The sequence below is a fragment of the Juglans regia genome, chromosome 16 (genome assembly GCF_001411555.2).
Source record: "Juglans regia cultivar Chandler chromosome 16, Walnut 2.0, whole genome shotgun sequence".
Taxonomy (NCBI): Eukaryota; Viridiplantae; Streptophyta; class Magnoliopsida; order Fagales; family Juglandaceae; genus Juglans; species Juglans regia.
Window position 1 is genome coordinate 21,780,625 of NC_049916.1, and position 22,812 is coordinate 21,803,436.

Here is a 22,812-nt window from a genome sequence, read left to right on the forward strand (position 1 = left end):
GTAAACTATAATTGTTTAAAGTCTCTGATAATAGATTTAGACAGACTATATGTTTAAGCAAGTCAGGAAAGTGAATATTACATAATTATTTTTTTGGTTACTGAAAGTAGAGTCTAAAACGACTAAATATTACATAATTGTTTCTTTTGCTACTGAAAGTAAAGTCTGAAACAACTAAATATTACATAATGGATTCAAAGTTTTGTGTTCTCCTCATTCACAGCATTTATGGAGAGAACGTTGAAGTTTTTGTGACGTTGTTTTTGGAGTTGATCTAAATCTGCACTCAATTGTATGATCCATTTTTTTGTTGAACATAATTTTGTAATATTTTGGATATACGGTAAATGTTCCTGTATGGTGAATAAATATAATGTAAAAGATATTTTTAATAACTTCCTATTTGAATATCTAAAATTAAATGTTTTTAAAATATAAATTGGAATATGAATAAGTTGGTTACCTCTCATGTATGTTCCATTAGTTCGATTGCTGTGCAACCTAGAGCTTCTTCTGCGATTTTACCGAACATGACAGCTCCTAGTCGTCCATTACCATCGTCAACGTCGATGTAAGCTCGACAACTATATAAACAAACTATATTTTTTAGTCTGAATGATTAAGCAATAATTTGAATATAATATAAAATTGATTAAAGGAACATTTACGACGTAAAATATGAATATAAGATGTATACCGTGGTTGTGCATTACTCATGTATTTGCAATGATAATATTGAAATTTTTCATTTTGTTCATATCCAGTCCCCTCTTTACACCCAATGCAGGACATGTAGAAGAATATTTGATGGAGATCAACCACACAAATAGTTGCTTTAATCCAAAATTTTACTTTCTGCATTAATTTTGCAACAGATATATATTTTTAGTGGTTGTAAATAATATGTAGCCTTAAGATAAGGTTAGAAATGTACCGTCATTGGTTGTAATGATTTAAGAAAACCAGCAAGATCATCAAGCTTAATTATGTCTTTCATATCAACATTTGATGACGATGCTGATGCTGATGCCGTTGTGTGATGTAGATTTTTTTCGACGATTTCTTCAAGCAGTGCATGATTTAGCATCGTCCTAAATATTTTTAGAATAATTTAAAATGAATGAGAGAAATCATGGAGGAAAAGATATAGTAGGTACAAATTGTATATATATATAATAAAGTAAGAAAGAATTACCATTGACATAATGAAGTTGCAGCAGGGATGACAGGATTTAAGGTAAATACACTTGTTGGTTGAGACGAAAGAGAAATACCTATATTATAAAGAAAAGAAATTTGTTAGTAGATAATAACATTCTATTTTTAATAAATGCTGATATTATAAGTTGTGTAATATACCATTGTATGAACCGACTTTTATACGTGTTGCGAGTAGAGTTGGCTTAGCTTCAATAATATCAAAGATTGTTCGGCATTCACCATCCACAAATCGACTCCACATAGTCAATCATATGGGCATTAGGCTGTAAAATTTAGGAGAAAGTATTTAAAAGTGTAGCATGATGAAATAGTATTGAAAATAAGTTAATTAAAGAATTTATTAATATCACATATATAGTTGAGAAATCTTTTTTACCTCTAGTCGATAACATATATTTCTTGAATTTTTGTTGGCCCATGTATTGAGGTAATTTCTCTAAGAGGTTTCATGTATATTACGATCGCCAGAATAGCTGTCCAATTATGTTAAAAAAATTTTTTGTGAAAACTGAATAAGAGTATCAAGATGTACGTTAAATATATCGATGTGATATTTACCTATTTCAGTTCCAGTGTCTTTGTAGTCATGTAGATTGGTGAATGGGATAATATCATATTCTGGTGGTTGTAATTCCACTTCGTCATCTGGAATGTTTTCGATGATTGTTCTTGAATTTAAGATCCACTGGTATTCATGCGCTTCAATTCTATGCCTGGGATCTAAAGGCTTGACATAAGCATTACTGATGTAGTAAGACCGGAAGATGTGTAACATGTCATTACGTAGGTCTATATCTTTGTCAAAAATTGTTGCTTGTAGTCGGTTGCCCTGCATAATATTGTATAAATGAATAGTTATTTGTATTCTATTGATTGTAAAATAGTATTTATTAAATATATATAAGATTTAATCTGAGAATATAGTTAGAATGAATCTATGTTATAAAGGAAAAACATATTTATTTTGGATATATCATGTGAAAGAATATAATATAAATATTAAGTATATTTTTGCAAGAATGATAATGATATCAATGTGTTACCTCAGGGTCTATCAATGTCAGATTTTGATATTTTGTCGGTGAATGTTGTGCAGTACGTTTGGGAGATTTGTCTGACACAATCATCTTGATGCTCCAATTTCTTGTACTTGGAGTAATGTCTTTGATTGATGTATAGATAGTCCGCATGTTGAAGCCTACTTATGAATGAAGAGAAAAAAAATATTAGTTTAAACAATTGAATTTAAATAAAACAATTTCAATAAAAGAAAAATAGGAAGTTCTGAAAATTACATAATGGAAAAATAAATTGTATTCAAATGAGAGGTATATATTGAAATTTGATTACTTATAGAAGTTTATGATGTATATGCTAGTGTTAGTAATTCTTTATAAATAATATTATTTGTTTCAGTTTCTTCACAATCTTGAGTTGATACTGGTCTTATAAGAACTTTTACTGAAGCAGAAGTCTTGGCTCTTGATAGTGCTACATAGAGTTGGCCATGACAAAATACAGGTTGAGGCAAGTATACACCAACAAAATCTAATGTCTGTCCTTGTGCTTTATTTATTGTCATCGCAAAACTTAATCTGATAGGAAATTGTGTTCTTTTGAATGGAAAACCACTATTATCGTCTGCATTTGGCAAGAAATGAATCATTGGTATGAAAACTCTTTTTCCGGTGTGGTGACCAACTGCAATTTCAGCATCAATGATATTTCGTTCAAAGTTACGACAAATAAGACGTGTTCCATTGCATAAACCTTCTGAAGGATTGACATTTCTGAGTAACATGATAGGACAATTTTTTTTTAGTAACAGCTCATGAGGTGGAAGTCTATTTGGTGTCAATGTATTTAAAAAATCCTCCATGATTCCTTGTTCTGATGTATCAATCGTTTCATCGAAGCTATAGTATTGTGTAACTGTACCAGGAAATCTTTGAATAAGTATTGTATTTATCTCATCGACAGAGTTGTTCTTTGGTGTCAAGATAGCTCAATTTGTCATTTCGGATAAATTTTCTGAATAGCTGCCAATATCTTGGAAGACTGCATCGATCAGATCATCTAAAGACTCCACATCATTTTTGAAAGGAATGAGCATTTCATTGGAAATTTTGATCTTATTCTCAATTGTGATTGGTGTTGTTCCATTTTCGACCTGAAGTAAATAATTTGAGAAGTTTGGATCGAATCTTGCTCGCATATTTTCACTCAACCTAATCTTAGTTAAAGTAGACCACAAATATGACGATGCTAAACTGGCATTAACTTCTTCTTGTCTTGTGCCTTTACGAATCACAGGTAAGACTTGACGAAAATCTCCACCGAATACGATAATTTTTCCACCAAATGGTAATCTTGAATTAGTTATGTCTCGTAACATTTTATCCAATGCTTGCATACATTCTTTTCTAGACATAGGTACTTCATCCCATATGATTAACTTTGCAAGACGTAACAATTTGGCAAGAGCACCTTGTTTGCTTACACAACAAGTACTATTTTTGTCAAGATCTAATGGAATTTTGAAGCGTGAATGGGCTGTTCGACCCCCAAGTAAAATAGATGCAGCAACACCAGACGATATAGTTGCAAGAGCAATTAAGTTTCTTGATCTTACTGTAGCGAGAAGTGCTTTATATAAGAATGTTTTCCCTGTTCCGCCCGGACCATCAATGAAAAATGCAGCAGATTCATTTAGAATGACTTTCTGCAAAATTGATTCATATGCGTGTTGTTGTTCAGAATTAAGACTCATCGAAGCCATAAGATCTTCTTCTGGTATCAGAACTGCAAATTCATCATTTATTTCTCTAGCTTCAGTTTCGTTCTGATCAAAAGAGACATCATGTTCTATTAAATGAAACATGTTTATATCTTTTCCCATCGATTCTAGTGTAGAAGAGATGCTTCGTAAGACTTTTGTCCTAATATCTGCTGATGTTCAACACTTGTTTCGAAATCACTTGACATATCTTGTTCAAAATATTCCCAAAGTTCTCTAGAATTTGTTGGATTACAATATACTAAAATTGTTGCAAATAACCGTCTTAAACTGTGTGGTATTTGGTATAAGGAAGCCTCTTGCATACAATCTTGTAAACTGGTATCTCTTTGTAACAAACCATGTAATGTAGCTGATTCACGAAAGGTTGGTGCAGTGACATTGCCAACTGTTTTGATGTGGTCAAATGATAAAGGGCCTCTTATATGATTTAACAATATCCGTAAGTAATACCTTTCACCTTCGAATGGACTTGCTGTAACAATGTGGCCTATAACAGTTTTCTTCTTTCTTGGAGTCCATATTTTGTGTTGCTGGTTCCAAACAAAAGCTTCAGGAAATTCTTTGTACAGTAGTTTTCGTGCATTTTCATTAGCTTGATTTGTTGAAAAGAATTCAGTCAACATTGATTTTGCCGTAAAATCAGATCTTAGAACATTGTTAAGGTTGTCATGTGCATGAAAAGCTGCCAGATGTTGATCTTCAAGATGTAGATGTAAACTGTAAACTGATGGATGCATTTCATTAAGAATAAAACCATATATTCTCCACATAGCTTCTGGTGGAGCAATCCATCTGGCTGATTGAAATTGTTGGATTTCATCTATATCTTGGATGTTTTGTCCAGGAATCAAGTTGAAAGCAACACGATCATGACCTTTATAAATGTACTTATAAAGGTATTTGACTGCTTTGATTGTTGAGCAAATTTCTACATTTAAGTGACAATCAAATTTTGCGAGGAGATATGGATTATGTGGAACAACCCAACGGTTATCTAAATCTTTACCTTTGACTTTGACAGTCATTCCATTATCACAACGTTTGTACTGTGGGAAACAATCGATTCCAACGGTTGTGTTAGGTACAAAACCTTTTGGAAAGTGGTTTTTACAACTGTCATTTGCTTTCATACACATATTGTTCGGATTCAGTACTCCACAGGGGCCATGCATCATATGTCTTTTTACTGTCTTGTGCAAATGTAGATTTCTTTCTCTGTCAGGTATTTCTGCTGATACAATTTCATCAAAAGATTCTGGAGCACAAATTTTCCAATCTCTTTGTAGTATGATCAAGAAATGTGCATGTGGTAGTCCTCTTTTTTGATGTTCAATGACATATACATATGCTGAAACTTTCTCAAATATCTCCCGTTTGAATAATTCATCCTTCAGTTCTTCTAATTTTGCTCTAAAGATACGTGCAATTAAATCAGGATGATTTTGTGCTTCTTCTTGTGAACCCAATTCATCTAAGATTTCTTTCCAACTTGGGTTGCATGTCATGGTTAAAAAGATGTCCGGTTTTCCAAAGCGTTGGACTAAAGCCATTGCTTCCATATATCTTTTGCGCATATCTCTTGGACCTCCAATAAAAGAAGAAGGCAAAATAATGCGTTTACCAACTTTAGAAGCATTGCTTTGTCCAATTGATAGACTGTCAACTATTCCTTGATATACTTCAGATCAAATCTCTTGTTGCTTATTACGAAAATAATCCAATCATGACGTCTCAATTTTTACGTACATATCAACAACAAACTGCTGCAGTAAACGGCCCGAGAATAGTAAAATAGATTTTGTATTTTTCCTAATTTGAAGTTTGTAGCAATAGTACTCGTGACATGAGACAACCTGTTGTTTTCTATTTTTTTTCAACACTGTAAGATAATAAATAAATTAGAAATATAACATTGTTATATTAGAACAATTAAAAGTTAAAAGAAGAATAATTATTTTAACCTTCTTGTTCCTTTATAAGCAGTTGTTCTGCTGATACTGATTGTTGATGGTCGACTGATGCTCTTGTTACTTGTTGTGGTAGTCTATCACCTTTCTTTATTCTTAATATTCATTGGTGCCAACCAGTATCACCAAAAGGAAATAACAATGGATATTGCAGTAGATCATAACAGCCAAAATAGTATTTGACTATATGACTTCCACCTGCATGATTGAATACCACAATATTTCGTCCTCTCAAATGTTCTGAATCATCATCTTCAATCCAAATGACTGCAACTTGAGAAGCTGACGGAGTGTTAAAAATACGCTGATCCAAACCCACATCTGATCTGATATGAATTTTGTGATTTTCCAAATTGGGCAAATCTCCAAGAGTTCGAAAGAATGTTGAGTATGGATTAACATGAAGAATATCCATAAGTTGAGCAACAGTTGATGAATCCAATCTTCCAATGTCATAAACACGATTGTCCAATTCATGTTCGGTATCATAAAAATATAGTTGTAGATATGAATGATGTCCATCCAAAGGAACTAAGTCATTAATGTAATGATAAATTTGACCTTGAGCTCGAAATGTGTAAATACCTATGTTCCTTCTACACAAATCTCTATCAAATTTAACTCCAAATGATGTGAAAGCAAATTTGTTGTTGTATGTGCGAACATACGTAAGAAAGTTGATAGATTCAACTGTGTTAGAAGTAAACAAATGGTAAAGTTGCTCTGGAACATCATTTGTAGTTAAAGAGATTGTTCCATCGGCACAACACAAACCTTTCGTTTCATGTTGAAATCTTTTTGCTTCACAAAATCTACAGAATGGTACTGATGGTAAGAGAGTTGCCTCAAATGGCACTATTTGTAATATTTTTCTATGACCAGCTGATTGTTGATGTTGATTTCCTATGGAGGAAAAATGAATCATATAGATGAGGTAAATTCTTAAAGTTGCTATAGTTTTCAATAGTGGTGTCATTGAATGAAGTTGTATATAAGAAAGGAAAAGAAGGAAAAGAAATACGATTTAATTTTATACATCTTTCTTACCCCGAAAGAGAGATTTTGTTGACGTAATTTCAACTGTGTTTATTTCCTGATAGAGTGCTCCAGAACTACCAATATTAGAACTATATTCAAATTGTTCAACGGAGGATATATCACTGGTTCCAGCTTCGGCACGAAAAGTGTGTTGTCTTTTTGTACAATATGGCCTGACTTCTTCATTATTGTGTATGGATTCTATATGATCTCCAACACATTTGTTTCATCGTGAATGATTGGTTGGGAGAAAAATTGTTCTTCATGTTGAGTAGTATCATTCGTAGAATTCCTTTGTTGCAGATATCTTTCTTTCTTTTTTTGTCGTATATGTTCTCTTTCTTCTAAAGAAAGAGCCTCATATAAATTGTTTATCTTAAGATGTTTTGTAGTACCTTGAGAATCATTTTAAACAAAAATCAAAATTATAAGAATATCAAAGAACTAATTAATCATATAATGATAAATTTGTACTAATTTATTGATATAAGTTTACCACTTTTCATTTATACGTGGAATGAAATAATTCTTGTTGATAACTGGATAAAAGAGAAACTTATAATGATGCAAATTCAAAAACTTTTTTAATCTAAGTATGTATTCCAACAGAATAAAACCACCTATTGAAAAAGATATATTTATAACATCGTTGGTTACCTTGGTAGTCTTGAAAAAAGACTAAAAAAACTCAATCCACTCAGCAAATTTAACGAAGCTGTAAAAAATGGATAATGAAAATTAGAAATGAACCACTAATAGATATAGAAATTATATAACTGTTATAGCATGAATTGCAGATGAAGAAAGTAGAAATAAAAAACTTACAATTAAATTAAATATTTAAACAAATAAAAGGAAACAACAAATTTTGAAATTCATGAGAATGTTATATTTTGTTTGCAAGTTTTTATATATATTTCTTGTCTCAAGTTTTTATCAAATTCTTTAATTAAATTTTTGATTTTTAATAATTTCAACATTTTAGTAATAGATTATGTATAATTATATGGGTAAAACTGTAAATATTGATGTAAGTATTTACATATAGAATTAAATTTGTCGGTAAAATTTTATGAGCAATTTTATAGCAATTTTTAAATTTTTTTTTTATAAACATGCATATATAACTAATAAGATATAACATTGATTATGTCGAAATGTAATTAAATTATATGATTATATTGATTAATTCAATTAGTTTTATTATATATTATGTAATCAGAATAAATTCTGAGATTTTTAATTTAGATATAAATAGAAAAAGGAAAAAAAATTGCTTAGTAGTAAAATAATAGTAAAAGAGGTATAATTACATAATTATAATTTAAAAATATTTTAACCTTATAATATTTTTTATTCAACTGTTATGTCTAATTTTTTAAAATCCAATAAGTATTTAATCTAAAACTACATTTCTATTATTTACAAACTTTCTTATTAATATTCACAAAATTATTATTTTATTTTATTTTTCAAGCATATTTTAGAGTATAAGTTTATATACAATATTATTTTTAATAAGTATGTACTCTATTTTATCAAATTCTTTAATTTAAATTTCAATCTTTAAAATTTTTAATATTTTAATAATTGATTATGTATAATTATATAGGTAAAACTGTAAATATTGATGTAATTTTTTGAATATCAAATGTATTTTGATTGAAAATTTCAACATTTTAATAATTGATTATGTATAATCATATAGATAAAACTGTAAATATTGATGTAAGTATTTACATATAGAACTAAATTTGTTGATAAAATTTTCCTATATTAAAATTCTATATGTAGCCATTTTTATGTATTATTTGTACATTTTATTAATGTGATTGACTGTGTTACAATTTTTAATATAGTCTTTGCTGCTAGTTATATTATCTTGAATACATAAGAATTAAATTTTAAAAATTTATTTTTTAAATTAAATTATGTCATATAAATAATATATAGTGTAAAAACCTTCAAATAATTTTTAAACTAATTCGAAATTATAATTTGAAACAGTTCAAAGTTCATGCAGAATAAATATTGAATAAATGACATTAAATAAATGACTTAAAAAATTCTAAAATCAGTGAAGCAAAATAAATTATTTCAGTTATTAATTTACAGTATGAGATACTTTTATAAATAGCTACAACATTATTTTTAATAAGTACGTACTCTATTTTATCAAAATCTTTAATTTAAATTTCAAATTTTAAAATTTTTAATATTTCGATAATTAATTCTGTATAATTATATAGGTAAAACTATAAATATTGATATAAATATTTACATATAGAAATAAATTTGTTGATAAAGTTTTCCTATATAAAAATTCTATATGTAGCCACTTTTATGTATTATTTATACATTTTATTAATGTGATTGACTGTGTTACAATTTTTAATATAATTTTTGCTGCTAGTTATATTATCTTGAATACATAAGATTTAAATTTTAAAATTTTATTTTTTAAATTAAATTATGTCATATAAATAATATATAGTGTAAAAACCTTCAAATAATTTTTAAACTAATTCGAAATTATAATTTGAAACAGTTCAAAGTTCATGCAGAATAAATATTGAATAAATGACATTAAATAATTGACTTAAAAAATTCTAAAATCAATGAAGCAAAATAAATTATTTCAGTTATTAATTTACAGTATGAAATTAAAAAGTTAAAATATCTATACTTTTGATACTTTTATAAGTAGCTAGTTGTTGGGATATCTTGTTTCCACTTTCAACTTCACGGAGTTCAACCTATGTAAAAAATTCAACAAAGTAACATTATAGTAAGAACAAAAGTAAAGTTGTAAAGAAAAAAAAAAAATTATTATTATTTAACATTTTCAGATGGCAAATTGTAGAATAATAGGACATATAAATAGTTATTCAATGTATTTGTAGCAAAATTATTTTTTCCTAAACTCTCTTTCTCTCCTAGGCGATTCCGGAGCACGGCTGGTTCTCCTCCAGCGCTGCCCGGCGCCGCCGAGTGCCGGCCATCGTCACGGCCAACATCGGTGTGTTCTCCTCATGCCGGCGAGCATCCCTGGCACTTTCAATCTTCCCCACGCGCAGCCATGGATCTCCTCCATGGAAGGAGAACCGAAATGGGTTTCTTCGATTTTTGTGAGTTTTCGCTGCCGTACGCCGACACCGACGGTCACGACCACGACGGAGGAGTCCTCCTCAAGGCGGCGACCATCCCAGCCACCTTCGAAGTCGGCCACGCACAGCCCTCCGTCTCCCCCACGGAGACCGAACGGAAATGGGTTTCACCCATTTCTTTCAAGTTACGCCGCCGTACGTGGCCGACGAACCTCACGACCACCACCGACGAGTCCCCTTTAAGGCGGCGACCATCGCACCCACCTTCGGAGTCCCCCACGCGCAGCTTTCCGTCTCCCCCACGGAAACGCACACGGAGAAAGAAGAAAAAAATATGCGAGAAACAGGAAAAAAAAAGAACAAAATGGAGAAGTTAGAAGTGAGATTAGATGAGAAATGCGTACCAACGGCTGGAAGAAATCTGAAGAGTACGGGAAAATTTTTTCTTCGTTGAGTTGAGTTTGAGAAATGTTCTGTAAATTTGAATTGTTCTGTAAATTTGAGATCTAAGTGTAGATCAGATATTTCATCTGTTATATATGTAAAGAAGATTAGATATTTTACATGTATCAGATATTTTACATGTTAACTGAACGAAGAAGATGAATAAAATCGGAACTGAATTTCAGAATGCAATCAAAAGAAGCAACGAGAAGAAGAAACGGCTGTTACTGCTACTATTCACTACTGTTCATCTTATACACACTTTTAAGTATTAAGAAGATATATTTATATCAATTATCCATGAGATTTTCAGTCAGCAGCCATTTGTTGATACGAGAAGGATTGAGAATGTAGGTGGGAATGCTCTCTCTCGATGACGTTGCTCGAAATGGCCCATTCGCTTGCACATTACTTGCACGTACACATATCTAGTTATTTGCATCATCACGTCCTACATGATTTGATTTACGAATTTGACTAATCAAAGTGAAGAGTAGTACCGATACAAGCCCTAGTCATGACACATCCCAACTCCATACATTCTAAGCTAATAAATTTTATGGCTATACATAAATTTGACACTAATCCAATAAAATAAAAGTATAAAAAGTATAGGATTAAGAGATTTGACATATTAATTAAACATTAATGAAATTAAGAATGAATTATACCGTCTAAATTGAGAAAACCTTTCAACTTATCTCATCTTATCATTATAATTTTAACAAATTTTTATATAAAATATAATAAAAAGATTATTTTTTTTAAATTCTAAAATAAAAATAATATCAAAAATAATTTTTTTAAAATATTTTATTTAATTTTTATCTTTTATATCAACTATCCTCACCTCGTTACCCAAACCTAATATGATACGAATCGGACACGAAATCATAAAGAGAGAAAATATGGCAAAAGAGGGAGAGGAGTTGGGGGGTATATTCTAGGCTTCTAGCCATGATTTGAACAAGCGAAGAAGCATATTCAATCGAGAGAGTTCGTTAAGTAAGAAGGAACCTTGACGAGACGGAAGCTTGCTTCCTCCCTCTTCTCTCCAAACGAATCAAAGTCGCCACTTGAACAGCGCCTTTTCCTTGGCTTTCCTCCATTCACACCGACCACCTTATAGTTTCTCTCTAGACGAAAGAAACAAGGAACAGGTAATAGCATCGCAACGTAGTAATATTGTAGAAAAATCCAGACTTGGGAATCCGGTTATTGTAGCTAAAGAGGAAGAGCGAGATGGATGAGGCCGCGGATACATCTGTTTCGTCGTCCCTGTCATCCACAATCTTTACGAATTACCCTCTCATTTCTGCATTCGCCGCCTTCGCTCTTGCCCAATCCATCAAGTTCTTCACCACCTGGTATCTCTCTCTTATTGTATTAATGGGTTTTGGTTGTTTCAAGAAACTCACTCAAAGAATTGGATCTTGCATGGCTCTCGTTTGAGTTTCTATGTGTGATGTAACAAGATTCGGAATTTGATGTCTTCGTTTTTCTATTTTTCCTTGGATCAAATCTAATGCTTCCGCTATGTATCATAAAGACAATTCTGATTTTGCTTTGCGATTATATCTTAAAGAAAAATGTAGCTTTACCCAGATCCTGAAATGAATTTGACAAAAAGCCTTAAAACTCATCTTGGGTTCAACTTGATTTGTTTGTTCTTTTCAAATTCAGCCGTATACAAACTAAGTCCATTACCCCCATCAAAACAATTGGATGCTACTAATTTCCTACGTCTTCTCTGAATGCTACTAATTTGTTTCTTATATTTGGTGTCATTGAATGGAATCTCATATGCCGCCTGGCAAAGTCTCAAAGCGCCATGCTCTCCAAACTATAGCCGCGATGGAATCAGCGCGAGATATAATACTAAGTAGGAGTGTATGAATTGATTGAATTTCTGATTAGCCAATGGATTCATTTGTTCTGTAAATGATATGAAAAAGTGAATATTTTTGGAGTAATAAATTAATTTTTCTGCAAACGGGTTTGCAATTTTTCTGAAATGGGTTCATGAATCCGTTTTCTTTTTATAAGGGCTACAATCATATATTTTGGCCTTTTGACCCTATATTGTAGGGTGGAATCGAAAGATAAGCTAGATATAGTGGTAGATTTTGAGTTGGAAGCTTATCTAAATGTTTTTGTACCTTGCTAAAAGGCTTTCTAGCTATTTGTAGTTTTTATGCTTCTGCGTAGATAGGTGCAGGTCCTGTTTAGATTTAGTTTTTTCCCGAGTCTTAATCTATAGATTTTCAGGTATACTGAAAGAAGATGGGATTTCAAGCAACTCATTGGATCTGGTGGAATGCCATCATCTCATTCCGCAACTGTAACTGCTCTAGCTGCGGCTGTTGGGTTCCAGGAAGGCTTTGTAGGATCCATATTTGCGATTGCATTGGTCTTAGCATGTGTTGTATGATTCCCTCTCTTTATATAGTTATGATTCGCATAACATAAATAAAACCCCCTTAGACCTCACTATAAAACTTGTGTTACTATATTGTCTTGAACACCTCTTTTGATGTTTTAGTTATTATTTATTTGCATTCTTTAACTATTTTCAAACAATGTGATAGAAGGATCATTAGAATAAATGTTTTCCATAATGGAGATGTCTGATGTAAATAATTTGGTGGCAGGTGATGTATGATGCCACTGGTGTGAGATTACATGCTGGACGCCAAGCAGAGGTTTGGTGCTCTTGTTGATCTTAGTTCTCTCCCCCTCCTTCCTTTCTGATGCCTCAGTTTTTGTCCCGCATGATTTCTCCCATTCCTCTCTACAGTAGTTTTGTTGTTTGAATGCATTTGATTTACAGCTTTGTTTATAACATTGAGAAGCATGAGCATCTTGCTTGCATTATAGTTGATTTATTTAGTGTAATTAATCTGAATATTATTCAGGTCTTAAATCGAATTGTATATGAACTTCCTGCTGAGCATCCTCTGGCGGAGAGTAGACCACTGCGTGAACTTCTTGGTCACACCCCATTTCAGGTATGCTTTATTATATAAGACTGCCTTTATGATTAATTAGTGGAGCCACACGCCATATCTTTTAGGGTTGAAGGCATTTATGTGGATTTTTTTGGGTTTACTTGTCTAACCTGCCATGTTTATATTGAAATTGTTGATGGATAGTGTTTTGATATTACTATTGGTCATCATAACATCTCTAAATTTAGTTGCTCTGTGGATTGGTAGAAATGGTGAAACTGATATATGTCGTCCACTTAAGTTTTAAGGACTCATGCTAAGTTCCTAGCTTAAAATTGTTCAAGATTTAAGTGAATTTAAATGCCCATTTTACTAAAAGTTCTGTCTTCCACAGAACATCATGGGCCCTGTAATGCCATATTGGAAATTAAAACTCGTTTAGCTTGAGTTTATGGTGTGCCTATGATGTTTGTGTTGCTGGGTGCTAGCGGATTTTGATCTATGGTTAACGTGCATTTGACAGAAGCTGTGAAATCCATTGTATCGTGTTGGTTATTGCCATCTTTCATCTTATTGTTTGATTACAGGTTATTGCTGGTGGAGTGCTCGGGATTGTCACGGCAGCTATCGGCCATTTGATACCTTGACCAGCAGCTGAGTTTGATGCTCATGTAGATCACGGATATCATCAGGCAGCATCTCTGATTACCACATGTATTTGATGAAGCAAGAGAGTACAGAATTGCAACTCAGAAGATCCGTCAACCTTAATTCCTTAGAAATATGTAGCTCTTGTCTGCATATTCTTGTATTGAAATGCTTTCTTTTAATAGAAGTCTGCTAGCATTCAGAAGATGGGATTTGATTGATTCCATAGTTTTTTATGTAACAAAACTCTATAAACCTAACAAAAAAGACGATTCTTGATTGTACCATGCTCAATTTGATCAGACTACAACAGTTCCCGTGTGATGTTGCTCAACTTGGGCTAAACGTTGGTCTCTGTGACTCGATTCAAAATAAAACCTCATTGATTCGGCCGAAAGGAAAGAATGCCTTTGGGTCGTTTTTCTATTTGGTCATTCATTGTAATATTGTTTTATGATTCACTTGATACTGAGATTGGGTCTTCCATGTGAGGATTTCTTTCTTTTCTCTCCTCTTCGCCCTGTTGTGTGTGTGTGTGTATTTACATACGAACAAAAATAATGAATGTCTAATGGAAACTGAATAAATGCTGTATTTACACACCAAGAAATTTAATAGGCCATGTCATATATTCCATAAACGATCATATATCCTATGAATCGTCCCTAAACAATGGATGAATCAGGTGTGTTCCAACATCCAACAGATTGCAAGAGATCTGTGGCACCTGTTCTTGCAGGTAATAAAGCTCCTTCAAAACCAGATGGAGAGCTCAACTAAAGGCCATAGCATGAGCTCGTGGTTTCATAGATTTTTTTGGCTTTACACCCAAAATCGTAGGAAAAAAAAAGAAGAAAGAAGCCTTTTCTGGCTTTATATCCCACCGTGACGGTGAAGTAGGTGAGCTCTTCACTTCCACAACATTCATGTAATTCTCCCAAGTGATCAATGCCACCTTACTTCCTCTAACGGTACCATCAGGCCATAAAACACATACCTAAGCAGAAAATCTGAATTCCTTTGCCACCTTGAGTGCAGCATTAGAACAATGGCATGGCTATCGAATGGTTCATCGCACAAATATCTATCAATTTAGCAAGTCTCAAAGAACCAAGCGGGTTGCTTTCATTCAGAAGATATTTAGAGAGCTGTGCAATATCTATTGTAAAAACTCCATCCAGAATTGCTCTCTTTTGTCCCAACACCACCATTAACGACTAGATATACTGCATATCCAGCAAAAGGGACAACAATTCGTAAATTCAGGAAAATGCCCGCAGGAAGCCAGGCTTGTGTATTGCCATATATAAAGCTAAGCATTGGCAATGGACTAGCCAAATGCCAATGCAAGTCTAAACTTTAGCTAGATGTGAGAAAAGGCCTCCACATTGGACTAGCTAATGGTCCAAAGCTTAAGACTTGATGAATAGTAAATCTTAAGTCCTCTCCAAATTTGGCTAGCTACTATTCACAATGGAAAGCAATATTTAATTATTTTATCACTTCCCTCTCTCTTTGAATGGTAAAACATGTATGACATGCACATTATTTCTAATAATTGATAGAGTAGACACATTATTTCTATAAAGCATGAAGATTTAAGAAATATATAAATTGTATTTGCAAATAAAAAAATTAAAAAAAATAAAAAATATTATATTATATTATTATTTTAACTTTATAATGGCTAGTCTAATGTAGACTCACCTAGTCAAAAATTGTTATTATAGCTAAAACTTAAAGATTCTAGCTAAACTTTAGACTTGGCAATGGCTAGACCATTGCCAATGCTCAAGATTACAATATACAATTATGAAAGAATATGTAATTATCAAGGGAGGTGCTACTCCCACCGTTGGACGCTCCAGTTGAGGACTCCCGTTAGTTGTTTTTTGTTATTGATTTTTTTTTTACATATATATTTTTAACATTTTTAGATATTTTTTAAAAGATAAAAAATATAATATTATTAAAAAGTACTTACTTAATCGATAGGTAAAAAAAATAATATTAAAAAAATAAAAAAATCCTAATAGTAACTTCTAACGGAAAGAATCAGCAGGAAGAATAGCATTTTCAAATTATTAATACAAGAACAACATGTGTTGGTTTACCAGAGTCTGCAACAGCTGGAACTAGGCCAAGAGCAGCAGGAACTCCCCTGGCTGCTCTGAACATTTGCTCTATTAAAAATGGCAATCTGGATGATAAATAATTGAATTTATAATGAAATTTAATAGGAACCAAAAAAAAAAAAAAAATCTAGAAAAAAATAATACTGAATGCCAGGTTGTGAGCATCTTGAATGCCAGTATTCATTTCTGCACAAGTTATTTAAATTTTTTCAATGATTATTTTTCTAAGATTGGCCAAAACAGTTAGAAATATTCCTCCTCCAATCAACATAAATTGATCTCATCAACTAGGACATGGTTTCCCCGAATCCTGCTTAAAAAGTCATCGATTTATTTTTAATTTTTATCTCATCTTATTTGTAAAATCAAACTGCTAAAACATATTCATATATTTCAGAAAACAAGATGCTCATTCAGATATGAACAATGTTAGATACAGTCTTTAAATGGAGACTACAATATATTGAGTTATTTTAACTTTAAAATTTTTTAAAATTATAAAATTATTTTTCTTAAAATAATATTTTTTTTCATTTAATAACTTGTTTATACATATAATCTTCACTTAAAAGATTACAAATAAAATTTCTCTTCGCATATAGCCCTGGCCCTTTGGCACGTTAAGTAATGCATCAAATCTACGTCACAACAGAGTATCCAACTCCACGAAAGAATAGCTTAAAGGTGGTAATTTCTGAGCACGCCACGCGTCACAAAACAGATTCTTCCCAACTATTTTAGTGCATGAAGAACATATTAAATGTACTGGAGGGTTGCGAGAAGCTTCGTGGAAGAAAGAAAACACTGGTATCAGAGATGCCAGAGGACTAGTACTGTCTGCACAAAAGAGGGGTATTAACCAAGACCACTAGCAATTGGGAATCTATGAGCAACAGTCAACATGCTACATTTACCTCTTTCAAACAAAGAATTAGAGACAACAGTACAAGGAGAAATAATCGCAAACTTCAAGCTGGGCGCCTTTCCCATTTGTTAGTGGAATTGTAATCTTCAAAATGGTTAAAAAAAAAAAAAAAATTAGTATTTTGCTCCCGTCATTATTCACTTTTATATTTTGATAATTTTTTCTTTATTTTTTTATAAGTAATTTTATATATAATTGTAAAATATATCAATATCATTTTAAAAAAGAGTAAGATCTATAATTAAAAAATTATTTTTTTATGTAAATCTCATATTTTATTTATTTCATATCTCATATTCAAATAATCCATCTATATTCCATTCATATAATACATCTAGTGCGAAAGCAGATTTTACTATATGTTCTCTTTCCTCGAATTGTATATTAGGCCTAGAATATCAATTTCGAATACTAGAAACATGATGTTTAGAATCTCTAACTGAATAGCTATTAACATTATCTCTTCTAATCTTATTTATTTATAGGTCTAGATTTTTAAATTGGTTTTCTATAGTACTAATTTCAGAGTCAGATAATACATGTGAGTCTGTCTTACTTAATACATTAATATGGAATTGTTTTGAGGTAGAAGCAGAATTACTAATAGTTAATTTTTCTAATTTATTAGAGATTTGTTCTAATAAGTCATTTTTGCTTTTAGAAAAAGTAGTTTTTAAATGAGATGGAATCTCGTGAGGAACAAACAATTTAAAATGATATGACGGTGGTCTCTCTTGCATGCATCAAGGAATTTAAAAGGATCAATGACTTCTCACAAAAATGAACGATCCTTTTACTCATAATGTTCATGTCAGATGGAGAAAATCATATAATTGAGAATGGAGTTTTGAACTTATGGCTGTTATTACACTGCAATTTCCAAAACAAGTTGCAAAGAAGCAAGAAGGTACACCGAATGTGGACTTTAAGGGTCAATTTAGATAGCCAATTCAGATAAAATAAAATGAGTTGTTTTGAATAGTAATAAAAATTTTTTAGTTAATATGAGATAAAATAGTTTATGAAAAAAATATATATTTAGATAATAAGATAAAATGAGATAATTTTAATATTTTAAGATTTGATAAGAGGTAGGTCCTACTGTTTTATTGAATATCTAAATTGTATACTGTTTAAGTACTGTTTATTTCAATTTTCTGATTATATACTGTTTATATACTGTTTACTTCAATTTTGATACTGTTGACGTGATGTTTATCTCAATTTTCTTACTATTTTTACTGTTTATTTAAATATATATTTTTAAAATTTAAGAAATGAAATATCATATTTAGATATTTAAGATATGTTTAGATGTTGAATTGAATTGAGATATTGAATTGAATTGAGATGATAAAGTATTGTTAGAATATTATTTTTTAATATTATTATTATTTTATAATTTAAAAAAATTATAATAATAAATTGAAATAGATTTAAGAATTAAACTAAACATATATTACTGTACGGTACAACTATAGTACAGATGTTAACTGTTAAGCCTTAAAAGGGAGGGGATATTGTCATTCATGGATATGTGACCATTTTGGTGCCTCTGGCTCTGCTCACTGCTGTTAAAGATGACGACCACTGCATTTACCAGTTGCTCCACACTCAGCACAGTAAAGTGGCTCCAAAAACTTGGTCAAGATGGGACAACATTTCAATCATTTAATAAGCCTGTTTTTTTTTTTTTTTTTTTTTTTACGGTTCAGACCCACATCTGCTACCCCTCATGGACATGTGAAAAAGGGTCAGAATTCAGAAACCCAGAGGCCACTTTTATAAATCATTCATCCAGAGGGGAAAAAACCCTATTATCAGTCCTAGCGCGACAGTCCATCAGATAATCTGACACTTAGCCAATCCTCCACCGTCAACTTGTCACCCATCGGATCCACTTTCAGCTAGTAGCCGTTAGAAAGTGACAACCGTATTCCAAAACAACTCTCTGATCTCTCTGAGGAAGGGAAGGGAATTATATGAGAAATATTTTATTTAATTATATAAAATTAATTTTATAAATTAATATATTTTAATGTAATTTTATAAATTATAAAATTATTTTTATTATAATACAAATATCACGATTTATACAAATTAACGTAAATTTATAAGATTATTTTTATGTAATTTGACTATAATATTTTATTTTATTTTTTTCTCACTGCATCATTATTATATTTATTGATTTGTATTTTTTTTCACTGTATTAATTATTTAGGCTTTGTTTGAAAGTTAAGCTCATCTCAATTTATCATTATAATTTTTTTAAATTTTAACATAAAATATAATAAAAAATTTAATTTTTTAAATTTTAAAATAATAATAATAATAAATAATAATATTTTAATAATATTTTATCATCTCAACTCAACTCACTTCAACATCTAAACTCACCCTTAATGTCTCGGAAACTCATCCCCAGATTCCGTTTGTGAGTGAAGGTAAAATTGCGGGTTGCACACTTCCACTTGCACCCCACCATGCATTAGTCGGATTTGCGACTGAGAAAGTTCAGCAATACATATTTATTTACCCCTGAAGAAAAAGGTTCATCAATTCCCATGCAAATAGTTATTCTATTGCAGTATTGCGTTATGTCTTTTTTTAAAGATGCTGGCTGGTTCCAGTTTTTAACCACGTAACTTTTTGTTAGTATTATAATATCTGATGGATCTGGGATTTCATCTCAATCTCTCTCTGCAACTCTCAAAATTCCATGTTTTTAAGGTACTATTCTCTACAGATTTACCTTCCCTTCTGCAAAACCCATCTGGCATTTGTGTCGTTGAGCAGGAGCTGTTGCATTATGAGGCCTTAATGCTTTTTCTACTCGATCTTAAGTTTAGCAACCCAAAACCATATTTATATGGATAGATTTCAGATGGGGTCCTTGCTGCAGTGAAGGAAATTACGGATATGTGGGGGGGTTCCCGTTCCTGCAGGGTATACTGGTTTTTGTTTGATGCTACCCACTGGCCAATGTGTTATATTTATTTGTAAATTTAAACCCCATGTTTCCTGTCGGGTGGGTTGGAAAAAAAAAAATACTTTAGGCATCTCGGACCTGAATCATTTCGATTTGCCTCTAGCGTCTGTTCTGCTTAATCACAGGTTGGAAAGCTTTTAACTTCCATTCACAATGACTTGAATGGAGTTTGGTCTGGTTTGTGGTCATCTTTAACTGATCTTGTGAGGGAGACAGACAACTTTGTTGAGTTTGAAAATGAGATCTGTAGAGGATAAGGGGTGTTACAACCATGGGTCAACGGCTGAGATTTCAACTAGCAGTGCCACTAGTTTTGAGTTTCACAAAGGTAATGGAGCTAATACCCGCAATCATAGGACTGCCTTGGGTAAACCGACACCCTCAAAATGGGACGATGCACAAAAATGGCTGGTTGGATTGTCAAGAGTGGGAGAAAAAAGCCAGTCGAAAACCAAGCCACGGAATTCAAATGCTGATGACCTGAGACTAATAGCTCCTGTTCCACAAAAGGAGCAGGATTACTCGAGCGGTGAGGAGGATGAAGGTGAAGAAGAACAAAATGGATGTGCCGTTTCTGCAATGACAGATCAGTATGGAGTGGAAACAAAGAAGGTGGACGAGTCAGTTTGGCGTAGCGGTAAGCCTTCAGAGAGTTCAACACCGGCTGTGCGATCAATATGTGTGAGGGACATGGGAACTGAGATGACCCCAGCTGCAAGCCTTGAGCCTTCAAGAACAGCCACCCCGATTAGAGCCACAACTCCTGCAGCAAGGAGCCCTGTAGCTTCGGGATCCTCCACCCCAGTCAGGTGTCAAAATGGAAAGCAAAACGAGGGGTATCAGACTGATGGCAGAGGAGAAGCCATTCCTATTGGCAGGGGGAGTGGGGCGAGCAGACAGTGCGGAGGCGACTCAAATGATTGCAATAGGCCTGATCAGAACAAGAATTCAGATCAAGGTAAAACGATGAGTCCTTTAGAAAGCAGAGCAATGGCTTGGGATGAGGCAGAACGTGCCAAATACATGGCAAGGTAACCATAGAATGCTCTTTCCTAGCATGTAATCAAACGAAGTACAATATAGTAAGTTTCCCCACATTTTCATAGGTCACCAAAGGCCTCAGAGAATGTATTATCAAGTATGATTTGTTTATCTGCTGTGAATCTGCAGGTATAAGCGTGAAGAGGTGAAGATACAAGCCTGGGAAAATCATGAGAAGAGGAAGGCTGAGATGGCAATGAGGAAAATGGAGGTATTTCTTTTTTATTCAGGATTTCATAAAAAAAAGAACTGGAAAACCATGTATCTTCATTTATATTCATGGTCTCGGTTAGCCAAGCCATTGTAAAGATTAGAAAAGAAGAAAAAATAAGAATGGTGTGGACATGACAAGGAAAGCTGCATTGAAACTTAAAAGCTATAAGCATATGAGTCAATTTATTCCAGGGAATGCAGACCAATAAGTTTGCAGCAAACGCCTCTCTCATATCATGCTTCATGAAAATTCCAACATCCATTGCTTAGGGTGCCTCAGTAATTATATGGAAGAATTAAGACTTACAAGTATATATAGCTGTAACAGTTCATCATATGGTCTGCTCAAATACCACCATGGAGATTTACCATTTAATTTTAGCTTTTCTTACCACTAATATTCTAAAAATAGGTGAAAGCTGAGAGATTGAAAGCAAGGGCACAAGAGAGATTGGCAAACAAACTTGCTGCAACTAGAAGAATAGCTGAAGAAAAGCGCGCAAATGCCGAGGCCGAACTGAATGAGAAAGCAGCAAAGACTTCTGAGACAGCAGATTATATAAGAAGGACGGGTCACTTGCCCTATACATTCTCATTCAAGTTGCCTTCTCTTTGCTGGTAGCAACTCTGCATTTACATTTACATGTAACTTTTGCCAGTTATTTGAATTATATGTAAGCTTTTGCATATGCTACTGATGTTGCAAAAAAATGCATTCACATGTGGTTCCTTCAATAAATTTTGGACACCCTTTTCTGGGGAAGTCTTCTTTCTCTTTTTGCATTGTACATTGAGCAGGGGAAGCAGAAGACCATTCAAAGTCGTATATTGGCCATTTGCTGCTATTAATAGATTGATTGTAGTAATTTTTTTTAATATAAAATAATTGCTTATAAATATCCTGCCTTTTCTTCCTTTTTGAGAGAGAACATTGATTTTCAGTCAATCCCCATGATAATACAAACAACAGGAACATCCAGAACAAAGTCTTCAATCATAAATACACTGAAGTGGCTGTATATATCTTCATAGCCTGAGCCTAATCTTTATAAGTCGGACTGGAAGATAGTGTGGGTGGGGTCAAAGAGGTGGGGAGTGGTGTAGAGATGTTGAGGAATGCTCGTGATGTGTATGCCTTCTATCATATCTTGGGAAGCGGCCCAACTGGCGAGATAGTTCGTACTTCTGTGAGCTTTTTGGGTTAACCAATTACAGCCGTTGAATCAAGCTACAATATTCTTGAAGATTGGGATAATTCTCTTGGGAAGATAGCTACCTCTGTTAGAGGAGGAATTAGTTTAGAATGTGTAAGTTGCACTTATTTAAAAATAAG

The 22,812-nt window shown here is 32.6% G+C and overlaps 4 protein-coding genes across 4 annotated transcripts; 2 read left to right on the plus strand and 2 right to left on the minus strand.

Moving 5' to 3' along the window:
- Window positions 1–3,226: 3,226 nt before the first annotated feature.
- On the minus strand, window positions 3,227–4,120 carry LOC118344822 (ATP-dependent DNA helicase PIF4-like). Its single transcript, XM_035686230.1, has one exon. It carries the CDS (start codon window positions 4,118–4,120, stop codon window positions 3,227–3,229), a length of 894 nt encoding a protein of 297 aa, XP_035542123.1.
- A 5-nt stretch (window positions 4,121–4,125) lies between these two features.
- Window positions 4,126–5,046, minus strand: LOC118344823. Its single transcript, XM_035686231.1, has one exon. It carries the CDS (start codon window positions 5,044–5,046, stop codon window positions 4,126–4,128), a length of 921 nt encoding a protein of 306 aa, XP_035542124.1.
- A 6,418-nt stretch (window positions 5,047–11,464) lies between these two features.
- Window positions 11,465–14,460, plus strand: LOC109003135 (uncharacterized membrane protein YuiD-like). Its single transcript, XM_018981130.2, has 5 exons — window positions 11,465–11,944; window positions 12,846–13,002; window positions 13,229–13,279; window positions 13,493–13,585; window positions 14,113–14,460. Exons 1-5 carry the CDS (start codon window positions 11,820–11,822, stop codon window positions 14,170–14,172), a joined length of 486 nt encoding a protein of 161 aa, XP_018836675.1. The 5' UTR covers window positions 11,465–11,819; the 3' UTR covers window positions 14,173–14,460.
- A 5,161-nt stretch (window positions 14,461–19,621) lies between these two features.
- LOC109003136 (uncharacterized protein At3g61260-like) lies at window positions 19,622–22,324 on the plus strand. The gene is made up of 3 exons (XM_018981131.2): window positions 19,622–21,256; window positions 21,396–21,477; window positions 21,892–22,324. The coding sequence occupies exons 1-3, from the start codon at window positions 20,463–20,465 to the stop codon at window positions 22,099–22,101; spliced, it is 1,086 nt and encodes a 361-aa protein (XP_018836676.2). The 5' UTR covers window positions 19,622–20,462; the 3' UTR covers window positions 22,102–22,324.
- The last annotated feature ends 488 nt before the right edge of the window (window positions 22,325–22,812 follow it).

Bases quoted from the DNA above. Each gene is read 5' to 3' on its own strand.
- LOC118344822 (XM_035686230.1), bottom strand. From the start codon at position 4,120: ATGGGAAAAGATATAAACATGTTTCATTTAATAGAACATGATGTCTCT.
- LOC118344823 (XM_035686231.1), bottom strand. From the start codon at position 5,046: ATGACTGTCAAAGTCAAAGGTAAAGATTTAGATAACCGTTGGGTTGTT.
- LOC109003135 (XM_018981130.2), top strand. From the start codon at position 11,820: ATGGATGAGGCCGCGGATACATCTGTTTCGTCGTCCCTGTCATCCACA. The intron at 11,945-12,845 runs GTATCTCTCTCT...ATAGATTTTCAG, and splicing joins ATCAAGTTCTTCACCACCTG to GTATACTGAAAGAAGATGGG. The intron at 13,280-13,492 runs GTTTGGTGCTCT...AATATTATTCAG, and splicing joins ATGCTGGACGCCAAGCAGAG to GTCTTAAATCGAATTGTATA.
- LOC109003136 (XM_018981131.2), top strand. From the start codon at position 20,463: ATGAGATCTGTAGAGGATAAGGGGTGTTACAACCATGGGTCAACGGCT. The intron at 21,257-21,395 runs GTAACCATAGAA...GTGAATCTGCAG, and splicing joins CGTGCCAAATACATGGCAAG to GTATAAGCGTGAAGAGGTGA. The intron at 21,478-21,891 runs GTATTTCTTTTT...TTCTAAAAATAG, and splicing joins TGGCAATGAGGAAAATGGAG to GTGAAAGCTGAGAGATTGAA.